Source organism: Anomaloglossus baeobatrachus, chromosome 3 (genome assembly GCF_048569485.1).
Source record: "Anomaloglossus baeobatrachus isolate aAnoBae1 chromosome 3, aAnoBae1.hap1, whole genome shotgun sequence".
In the NCBI taxonomy this organism is placed as follows: Eukaryota; Metazoa; Chordata; class Amphibia; order Anura; family Aromobatidae; genus Anomaloglossus; species Anomaloglossus baeobatrachus.
In genome coordinates this window covers 327,739,615-327,751,794 of record NC_134355.1, presented here as the reverse complement: position 1 = coordinate 327,751,794, position 12,180 = coordinate 327,739,615, and the positions used below count along the sequence as shown (strand labels likewise).

At 43.4% G+C, this 12,180-nt stretch overlaps 1 protein-coding gene across 1 annotated transcript in view; it reads left to right on the top strand.

Annotated features, from left to right (window-relative positions):
* LOC142297229 (coiled-coil domain-containing protein 162-like) overlaps positions 1-12,180 on the top strand; it is a 186,769-nt gene that overhangs the window by 16,380 nt on the left and 158,209 nt on the right. The window contains exon 5 of the mRNA XM_075341487.1: positions 3,294-3,389. Coding sequence (XP_075197602.1) covers positions 3,294-3,389 — 96 coding nt within the window. The remainder of the gene's footprint in view (positions 1-3,293; positions 3,390-12,180) is intronic.

The following is a 12,180-nucleotide window of genomic DNA, read 5'->3' as shown; positions in this document are numbered from 1 at the left end:
TGAATTTGTCCCTGAAGGTATCATTAAAATAAAAACTTGCTGCACAGTGTGTATTCTGTATTCCCGAACACCAATGTACCCCACAATATATCACCAAATAAACCTGCCCCACACTCACTGTTGTTCCCCTTTATGATTAGCCACTTAGCTCCCAGAATATTGAATATAACATTTTCTAATTTATCCCCCCTGATTAAAAATGAAGCTCTGTACACAAAATTTAAAAATGAAGCCACTATGCCCCTTAAAGACGTTTTCCTATCTCCAAGATCCTATCCTAATATGGAGTAGTAATAATAATAATAATAATAATTATTATAATAATATTAGCCAATACCTCTAATTAGAAATGTAATATAGTTCTCCTGATTAGCTATGTCACATACCTCATGTGAAGGCATGGCAGTAGCTTAGGTATCCATGGTTACAACCACTTGCAACTAACTGTTCCTAGGTGCGTGGGTGTAACCTTGGATACCTCAGCTGCTGTAAGGCCCTGCACATAAGGTAAGTGACATAGCTCTTCAGGAGAACTATACTACATTTCTAACTGGAGATATTTAGTAATATTATTATTACACCTAGGATAGCATCTTGGAGATGGGAATAACCCTTTAAATAAAATTGAAGCTGCTATGTCCCTTGAAAATAACTGAAGCCACTGTGCCCCTAAATAAAACTGAAGCAACTCTGCCCCTTTAATAAGACTGAACCTATACAGTTGTGCTCAAAAGTTTACATACGCCAGCAGATTTTTTGTTTTTTTGGCCTTTTTTTTAGAGAATATGAATGATAACACAAAATCTTTTCTTCCACTCATGGTTAGTGGTTGGATGAAGCCATTTATTGTAAAACTGCTGTGTTTTCTTTTTTTAAATCATATTGACAACCAAAAACATCCAAATGACTCTGATCAAAAGTTCACATACCCCAGTTCTTAATACCGTGTATTGCCCCCTCTAACATCAATGACAGCTTGAAGTCTTTTATGGTAGTTGTGCATGAGGCTCTTTATTTTCTCAGATTATAAAGCTGCCCATCTTCTTGGAAAAAAGCCTCCAGTTCCTGTACATTCCTGGGCTATCTTGCATGAACTGTATGCTTGAGCTCTTCCCAGAGTGGCTCAATGATATTTAGGTCAGGAGACTGAGATGGCCACTCCAGGACCTTCACTTTGGTGTGCTGTAATGACAGGTTGACTTGGCCTTGTGTTTTTCTCATGTTGGAACATCCAAGTATGTCCTATGCGCAGCTTCTGGGCTGATGAGTGCAAATATGCCTTCAACATTTGCCGATAATGTGATGCATTCATCTTTCCTTCAACTTTGACCAAGTTTCCTGTGCCTTTGTAGCTCACACATCCCCACATCAGCAGCTATTCACCTCCGTGCTTTACAGTAGGATTGGTGTTCCTTTCATCATAGTCCTTATCGACACCTCTCCAAATGTAACATTTATGGTTGTGGCCAAAAAGTTTGATTTTGGTCTCATCACTACAAATTACTTTATTCCAGAAGTTTGGAGGCTTGTCTCTGTGCTGTTTGGCATATTGTAGGCAAGACACTTTGTGGCATTTGCACAGTAATGGCTTTCTTCTGGCGACTCGACCATGCAGCCCATTTTTCTTCCAGTGCCTCTTTATTGTGCATGTTGAAACAGTCACACCGCTAGTTTTCAGTGAGTCCTGTATTTCAGCTGATGTTATTTGTGGGTTTCTCTTTGCATCCCGAACAATTTTCCTGGCAGTTGTGGCCTAAATTTTTGTTTGTCTACCTGATCGTGGTTGGGTTTTACAGAGCCCCTGATTTTCCATTTGATAATCACAGTTTGAACACTGTTGGCTGGCTGACTGGCATTATCAATTTCTTTGATATCTTTTTGAATCCCTTTCCTGTTTTATACAGTTCAACTATCTTTTCCTGTAGATCTGTTGACAATTCTTTTGCTTTCCCCATGACTCACAATCCAGAAACGCCAGTGGCTGGATGAAAGATGCAAAAGTCTATCTGGATCCCAGAAACTCCCTCAGCTTTTATGCACACTGATTACAAGCAAACAGGTCACAGGTGAGGATGTTACCTTTATTAGCCATTCAAACCTATTTGTGTCATCTTCTGTGCATATTATCATGCCAAAATTACCAGGGTATGTGAACTTTTGATCAGGGTCATTTGGATGTTTTTGGTTGTCATTATGATTTAAAAAGAGAAAACACAGTAGTTTGACAATAAATGGCTTCACCCAACCACTAACCATGAGTGGAAAAAGAGATTTTGTGTTACAATTGATATTTGAAAAAAGACCAAGAAAGCAAAAAATCTACCTAGGTATGTAAACTTTTGAGCACAACAGTATGCCTACCATCTGATGTTCCGTTCCCACTAGCCGTTTATCATCAGCCTCCTATTGACACTGGCAGAACCATCATAAAAGGAGAATCTGAACAGAGACAGGGACCTGAGCATTGCACCTTGCAGCTCTGCTGTTATGTTTAATGATGAATGAATCACAGATGTCCGATAGGTCCGGTGGGTCCAGCTAGACTTAAAAAAAAAAAAGTCTGGTTCCGGCCTTGACTTGAATCCGAGCATCTTCCCAGACACCGAACCTCATATACGTTTATGGGGGCCTGAACAGCGTGTGAAATAAAGGGTTAAAACAGGAGCAATATACTTACTTAGCCACCCACGCGGCTGTAACGCTACTTCTGGGTCACTCATCAGTACTCATTCGTATTCACTACTTACTCCAACCACCGGTGGCTCTGATTGGCTGCCGGTAGACCACGCCTCACCCTCTCTAATAGTGCATGTGACTGGCTGTATTCGCAGGCGCTGTTTGAGGCCTTATACTGCAGTGTAAAATAAATAAATAAAATGGTATAGGGTCCCCCCTGCTGCCTGGTAGTCCAGCATATTCATGAGCTCTGTATAACTGCTAGATGTGCAGCAGAGATAACATTGATTTTATCAAAATGACAGCAAGCAGCTCAGTAAGTGACACATCACTGGAATCAGGGTGTCTGTCTCTACATTATGCTGCTCTCAGATGAGGTAGCAAAAACCTAGTGACTGATTCCCTTTAAGTGGTTAATAACTTTGCTTCTTATCTTTTGAGATCAGCATTGTGGTATAAGAGCCTTTATTTTCTATATAACTGTGAAAAACACAGTGAAATTGCTTTGAAGTAGACAAATATGCTGCAAGCATAATGATTAATAACCTGCATTAATGTAATTTGTGTATTAATGTATTTATAAACTCTCAAGATCCTTTAACCCTGTTTTTATTTAGGCATTTTTAATTTATCCTTGGAGGACATTTTTAGCTGATGGTGGCCTATTCCCATTGGCAGTCAATGGGCTTCATGCAATTGGATACCACATGCAGGTGATAAAATACAGTTTGTTCTTCTTAGAAACTGTTCTATCTATCTATCTATCTTTCTATCCATCTACAGTTGAAACCAGAAGTTTACATACATTATTTAAAAAGACACATCTGCATGCTTTTCTCACTATCTGACTTGAAATCAGAATAAACCTTCCCTGTTTTAGGTCCGTTAGGAACCAAAATTATTTATATTTACCAAATGCCAGAATAATGAGAGAGAGTGAAAGAGAATGTTTTAAGGCACTTTTATTACTTTCTGCAAAGTCAAAATTTTCCATACATTTCATTAGTATTTGGTACCATTGCCCTTAAACTGTATGACTTGGGTCAAATGTTTTGGATATCCTTCCACAAGCTTCTCACAATAGTTGGTAGGAATTTAGGCCCATTCCTCCGGACAGAACTGGTGTAACTGAGCCATATTTGTAGGTCGCCTTGCTCACACCTGTCTTTACAGATTTGCCCATATATTTTCAATAGGACTGAGATCAGGGTTTTGTGATGGCCACTTCAAAACATTGACCTTGTTATCCGTAAGCCACTTTGTAACTTGTTTGGCAGTATGCTTCGGGTCATGTCCGTTTGAAAGACCCATTTTCGTCCAAGGTTTCAAGTTCCTGGCTGATGTCAGAAAAGCAACAAAAAGAGGAGATTTAACTCCCCCATAAATTTAATATACTTACAGCAGAAAAGAGGGCAACTAGTCCAGTCAGCCCAGGCCAAGGAATCTAATGCACTGACAGAATGCAGCCAAACCCCTGAATATGATGGAAGAATCACAGGTGCAAGGTAAAGCAATCACTCACACACTACCACTATTGTAGGGGGTGATGCTAGATGATAAAATTGCACACTAGTGGTGTGCATAGGGTGCTGTTCACACATGTCTGCGCATGGTGTCTGGCTAGCAACTTATTGGTCACGCCCATACTATTAGATAAGGCGGGTTGCCCGGACACTACTCAAATGCAGCACACCGGGACAGGGGCTCCTTTATGCATGTCCTGTATTAAGAGGCTTGGCTGATCCTGTATAAAAAAGTGAAAAAAAAAAACAATAGGTGACCATTAGGTTGCTAGCATCACCCCCTAGTGGTAGCGTGTGAGTGATTGCTTTACCTTGCACCTGTGATGCCTTCATCATATTGAGGGGTTTGGCTGCATTCTGTCAGTGCATTAGATTCCTTGGCCTGGGCTGACTGGACTAGTTGCCCTCTTTCCTGGCTCATGTATTGAGAAGTTGCTTCAGTATTGTCATATAAGCTTCTTTTCTCATGATGCCACCTATTTTGAGAAGTGCACCAGTCCCTCCTGCAGCAAAACAACCCCACAACATGATGCTGCTACCCCCATGTTTCACAGTTGGGATGGTGTTCTTAAGCATTAAAGCTTCTCCCTTTTTCATCCAAACGTAACAATGCTCATTATGGCCAAACAATTCAAATTCAGTTTTGTCAGACCACAGGACATGTCTCCAAAAATTAAGGTCTTTGTTCCTTTGTGCATTTGTAAACATTAATCTGACTTTTTTATGTTTCTTTTGGAGTAATGGCTTCTTCCTGGCAGAGTGGCCTTTCAGCCCATGTTGATACAGTACTCGTTTCACTGTGGATAATGACACAATCCTACCAGCTTCTGCCAGCATCTTCACGAGGTCTTTTGCTTTTGTTCATGGGTTGATATGACATGTCTGACCAAAGCACATTCATCTCTGGTACACAGAACCCATTTCCTTCCTGAGCGGTATGATAGCTTCACATTCCCATTCTGTTTGTACTTGTCTATAATTGTTTGTACGGATGAACGAGGCACCTTCAGGTATCTGGATATTGCACCGAAAGATGAACCAGACTTGTGCAACTCCACAATCCTCTTCCTGAGATCTTGGCTGATTTCTTTGACTTTCCCATGATGCTACACAAAGAAGCAGTGTGTTTCAGGGGTGCATTAAAATACATCCACAGGTGTGATTCTAATTAACTCAGATGTTGCCAATAAACCTATCAGAAGCTTCCAAAGACATGATATCATTATGTGGGCTGTCCCATATTGTTTAAAGTCATAGTACTCTTAAGGGTGCTTTACACGCTGCGACATCGCTACCGATATATCGTCGGGATCATGTCGTTAGTGACGCACATCCGGCTTCGGTAGCGTCATCGCAGCATGTGACACCAAGGAGCGACGATCAACGATCGCAAAATCGTTCAAAAATGGTGATCTTTGACACGTCGCTCCTTCCTTTAATATCGCTGCTGCCACAGGTACGATGTTATTCGTCGTTCCTGCGGCATCACACATCGCTGTGTGTGACACCGCAGGAACGACAAACATCTCCTTACCTGCGTCCACCGGCAATGCGGAAGGAAGGAGGTGGGCGGAATGTTACGTCCCGCTCATCTCCGCCCCTTCGCTTCTATTGGCCGGCCGCTTAGTGACGCCGCAGTGACGTCGCTATGACGCCGAACGCATCTCCCCCTTGAAGGAGGGATTGTTCGGCGGTCACAGCGACGTCGCTGACAAGGTATGTGTGTGGGACGCTGCCGTAGCGATAATGTTCGCTACAGAAGCGAGCACAAAATGTCGCACGAACGACGGGGGCGGATGCTATCACGCATAACATCGCTAGCAATTGCTAGCGATGTCGCAGTGTGTAAAGTACCCGTAAGTGTATGTAAACATTTGATTTTGCAGAAAGTAATAAAAATTACTAAGTAAATAAAACATTCTCTCTCTCATTCTGGCATTTGGCAGATAGTGAGAAAAATATGCATATGTGTCTTTTTAGATAGTGTATGTAAGCTTATGGTGTAAACTTTATCTATCTATCTGCAATTAATCTATTTCTTAAGAAAATCTGTAAGGGTGCAGTTCCATGTTCAGGTGTTTCAAATGCAGGTTTTCATGCCAAAGCCTGGAGCAGATAATTAACTGTAGACACATTCACATATCAAGGGAAGATGGAAACAAACTTCTACCCACCTTAGAGTCTTAAGGTGGCTTTACACACTGCAACGTCACCGGTTTTGTGACGTTATAGCGACCTCCCCAGTGACATTGCAGTGTGTGAAACACATCAGCGACCTGGCCCCTGCTGTGAAGTTGCTGATCGCTACAAATCGTTCAGGACCATTCTTTGGTCCTTTGTTTCCCGCTGTGCAGCAAAGTCTCAGTGTGTAAAGGGGACTTTACAGCGACTTCGTTAGCGACTTCCCTTTCAAAAAGCTGCTTTACAACGTCCCCAATGACTAGCTAGGTCGTTCTGCAGGTCCGGATCGCTGTTGCATCATTGGCCAGGTTTGCCTGTTTGACAGCTCACGACTTTGTAGCAATCCCGGCCAGGTTGGGATCGCTGGTGGGATCGCTAGAAAGTCTCAGTGTGTAAAGGGGCCTTTAAACATGTGAATACACCCAAACAGAGTGCAAAATGACTAAATACAAGGTTTACTGTTCTATCCTCTGTTGACAATCCAGAATAACCACTCCTTTTTAGACTGTTTCATGGTTACTTCCTTCTTCATGGCATTGTGATGTGTCTGTCTTAACTGATACAATAGTTACCCACAGGGGAGTGTAGGCTCTGTCAATATACGTTCTTTGCTCTGCTGATTACAGTAATACACATGCAACTACACTACAGTAGCGTTTAAAAAAAATATAAAACTCACAAAGTTCTAGGTAATATACATATATATATAAAAATACATAAAAGTACAAAATCCTTTTTACACATTTTTCAAATTAAACTAATATACATACAGATCCAAAAAACAAAAAATGGATATCCATAGGGGTCATCAAAGTCAAAACAACAATTCAAAAAATTACCCCAATAAAAATGATTTATTACTCAACATGTTAAAAACACACCCACTTAAATAGAAAACGCATGGTATCAAAATATTTACATAAATATCCAATATATGCCAGGCCCAGGGTATAGGGGGGATATGGATGAGTACCACACTAAATTCATTCCCTATTGATCATGCCCCTGCCTCACGTGGTGAAATGGCATAAGGTGAAAGGGTGCCCCCACTCAGTGGTGGCTCACCCTATTAATTCCCTCAACCAATCCTCCCTATATACACATTGATCCCACTCATCCACACTTGGTCAACCTGAGGAAAGGTAGGAGAAAGATAAAGGATAAAGAATAGGAGAAGCCTTAAGAGGCTAAATATGGCATACATACCACCGCTATTAGTTACCCTGCTGTTTACAGCGTAAACCTCAAATTAAGAAACCCTAACTAGCCAGGATAAATATGGGTCGCTGCCAAGTATTTTATACTTTTTCACATATGTAAATACTGCCCCAATGGATCCCTGTAGTATAGTTTATATCTGATGGTGTCAATTGAGGCAGCGAGCCATATTTTTCCTGGCTAGTAGGGGGGGCGAATGGACAAGGTACAAGTGCTTATTTTGTGCCCGTGGCGCACAAAATCGCGCAGACTCGTCACACTACTTAACTGCCTAGCGACGTCGCTGTGACCGGTGATCCGCCCAATAGAAGCGGAGGGGCGGAGATGAGCGGGACGTAACATCCCGCCCATCTCCTTCCTTCCTCATTGCCGGTGGACACAGGTGAGGTGATGTTCCTCGTTCCTGCGGTGTCACACATAGCGATGTGTGCTGCCGCAGGAATGACGAACAACATCGTACAAGCAGCAGCAACGATAATCGAGAATAGGGGGTCATGTCACCGATTAGCGATTCTGAACGTTTTTGCAACGATTCATAATCGCTCATAGGTGTCACACGCAACGACATCGCTAACGCAGCCGGATGTGCGTCACAAATTCCGTGACCCCAACGACATCGCTTTAGCGATGTCGGAGCGTGTAAAATGGCCTTTAGGCTCTGTTACAGCACAGAGAATAAACTAAAGTGTGCAGCACACATGTTAACGGTCACACGGCTGCTGTATGGTAATAATACCTGAAGCTCTGTTACCGCACAGTCAGGTTATGTACCACTAGCCTCTGTTACCTCACAGAGGACAATGTATAGCATACACAGTATGGATAGGATTACATTATGAGAGCACTAACCATACTCCGCTAACTGTGGATTCAGGATATGCTCATATAGAATTCAAGGGTGAGCACGTAGGGTCCCTAACTCCCAAACCGACTTGCTTCAAAGTACACCTAGCTAACTGCTAGTACCTCTACGGCTGGAGCTGACTGACTTTGGAGCACTAGCCTCGACCAGAGGACTTACCCTAGAACAGTCTGGTAAGACCATGCCGCCTGACCCTGAGCCTGCATCCTGACCCTCAATCAGTCCGGTTGGCGCCTATCCCTAAGCTAAGAGCGTGCGTGCACTCAGCTTCACACACAAAGACGCCTGCGCACCTCCATGCGGTCTCCAGGTCTACTTATCATCTCCGCTCCACCCCAAACAAGGAGGGACCGCATCCAGCCAGAACCTTGACCAATGAGCAGCGGCCACGTGGCGGCGTGTCAGTGGTGACATCACCCGCGACCAATAGGATGGCATTGTGTCAGCAGTGATGTCACCTACGACCAATAGGATAGTCGCGCGTCAGCGGTGACCTCACCCACGGCCAATAAAATGGTAGTGCATCAGCGGTGGCATCACCCGCGACCAATCAGGTGCTGACATATGGTACACATGCACAGATGGAAGTAAACACGGCGCTGGAGTCCCGTACATGCACACTAGCGCTTTTTTCATACTTAGGCTCAGAACGCCAAAAAGTCAGAGTCACAATATAAGAATCCGCAGACCTCCTAGAATGCCTTTGGGCACGAGAAGGATTAGCCCCAGGGGACGACCGAGGTGCCACCAAACCTCGGTTCATGACAGTACCCCCATTTCTAACAGCCGCTCCACTCTGACGTTTGAAGGCCGCAATCATATCAGGAGCCCGAATGTTCTCTACTGGTTCCCAGGAGCGATGTTCTAGGCCATAACCTTCCCAATTTACCAAATAAAACCTTCGTCCCTGGACTACTTTAGTTCCAAATATCGCTCGCACCACAAAATCGGACAAGGAGGAACTGGAAAAAGAAGTATCCTCCCTAGAGAAGTTGGTTAACCTCACTGGTTTCAGTAGGGACACATGGAATGTATTATGACTATGGAGATGGGCAAGAATGCGGAGTTGGTTCACGACTGGGTTTATCTGCTTAAGAACTTCAAAGGGACCCAGATATCTCGGGGCACACTTAGTGGACGCTACCCTAAGTTTTATGTTCTTAGCAGATAGCCAGACATAGCCACCTGGGGTGAAGACAGGAGCCGGACGACGAAATCTGTCAGCCCCAGATTTCATACGTTCCTTTGCAGCTAAGATAGCTGCTCGGGTGTGATCTCATGTCTCACTGGACATGGATGCCCAGTCTGGAACAGCAGGGTAAGAAGAAGACAAGGACATTGGCACTGGTATTCTGGGATGTTGCCCATTATTAAGAATAAAAGGGGTTTGCCCCGTGGCTTCCAAGACTGAATTGTTAAGGCAAATTCAGCCCAAGTAGGTAGCATGGACCAATCATCATGGTTGGCAGACAGAAAGTGGTGCAGGTATGTGATTAACAATTGGTTAGTGCGCTCTACCAAACCATTTGTCTCCGGATGGTAGGAAGACAAGATGTTCAACTCAATATCCAAGAGTTGACATAGATCTCTCCAGAATCGAAAAGCGAATTGAGGGCCTTGGTCACACACAATTCTGTCAGGTAATCCATGTAGACGAAAAACGTGCTTTATGAAGAGCCTGGCAAGAACACGAGATGATGGTATACGGGAAAGAGGAACTAAGTGAACCATGCGAGAAAAGTGGCCGTACGTCTGTAGCCAAACGTGGCCACCAATACCATCTTTCGACTAGATCTTGTGTGCGCCTGACAACAAAATGGCCACCCACTTTAGAGGTATATTCCCAGGACAGGATGTGATTCTTCATATCAGGAGGGAAATACGTCTTGCCTGGAGGAATTTGATCCCAGAATACTGGTGAGACAGTACGTATGGAGTCAAACGGCAAAATGAACCTAGGTTCCTAATTCTCCTCGTCAAGACCCAGACAAGATCTGGAGAGAGCATCTGCTCTTATGTTTTTTTTCTCCAGAAAGAAAATAAAGGGAGAAATTAAAATGGGAAAAGAATAAGAACCAACACGCTTGTTTTGGGTTTAAACGCTGAGCGGATTGTAAATAAACCAGGATTTTATGGTCAGTAAACACCTGGAAAGGGTGTTTGTCTCCCTCAAGAAGATATCGCCATTCAGAAAAAGCAAACTTCATGGCTAAGAGTTCCCTGTCTACTATTGTATCGTTTCTCTCAGCGGGAGAAAAGGTCTTTGAAAAAAAAAAAACAAGGCCTTTTCCTCCCATTGGTATCTTTTTGATATAGAAACGCTCCTGCTCCTACCGAGGAAGCATCCACTTTCATCAAAAATGTTTTTTCCATGTCTGGTCGATGTAGAACCGGAGAGCCTGAGAAATGAGACTTTAGAGAGAAAAGCCTTAGAAGTCTCTGGAGACCAGTTCTTAGGATTAGCCCCTTTTTTGTTGAGGGCCACTAAAGGAGCAACAAGAGTGGAGAAGAGAGGAATAAATTGTCTATAATAATTAACAAAGCCAAGGAAATGCTGAATAGCCTTCAACGATCTTGTCTCGGTCCAAATTTTTCACTGCCTCCACCTTAGAGGGATCCATAACAAGACCCTTATGAGAAACTATATAACCTAAAAAGGGGTAGGGAAGGTTGCTCAAAGATACATTTTTCAAGCTTGGCATAGAGGGAGTTTGTGCGCAAATGTGTAAGAACCCTCGCGATATCGCGACAATGTGTCTCAAGATCAGGGGAAAATATCAGGATATCACCCAGATATACCACGACAGATTAAGGAAGAAGATCTCGAAAAACATCATTCACGAAATCCTGGAATACTGCGGGGGCATTACATAATCTGAATGGCATGACGAGATACTCGTAATGGCCGTCATGAGTGCTAAATGCTGTCTTCCACTCGTCACCCTCTCGAATACGGACTAGATTATACGCCCCCCGCAGATCCAGTTTCGTGAAAATGCGAGCTCAATACAATCGGTCAGATAGTTTGGAAATAAGGAGCAAAGGGTACTTGTTCTTTACTGTAATGGCATTGAGACCGCGGTAATCAATGCAAGGACGCAAGTCCCCCTCTTTTTTCCAAACAAAAAAGAATCCCGCACCTGCAGGTGATACAGACGTTCGGATAAAGCCCTTCTCTAAACTCTCTTTTATTTATGACGACATGGCTTCCATCTCTGAGATCGAAACAGAGAATACCCTACCCCGAGGTGGTTCTGTACCTGGTAATAGATCAATGGCACAGTCATACGGATAGTGTGGGGGTAGTGTTTCAGATCCCTTTTTAGAGAACACATCCACAAACTGATGATAAGGAGACGGTAATATAGAGAGTAGAGGTAAAGTCGTAGAGGACACAGATTCCACTGTGAGAATGAGACAATTCTCCTTACAAGAAGGTCCCCAAGACATAATAACCCCAGAGGCCCAATCAATGTGTGGTGAATGAAAACTGAGCCAGGGTAACCCCAGAAGAACCTCATTCACCCCCTCGGGTAACACTAGAAAAGAAATGACCTCCTGATGACTATGGGGCATCTTCAATGTTAGAGGAATGGTTTTATGAGTCACTACCTCTGGCAACACGGACCCATTCACCACATGGATTGGAATGGGTTTGGCAAGTAAAAGCAGGTGAATGGTATGCTGACGAGCAAAATGAGAGGAAAGGAAATTGCCATC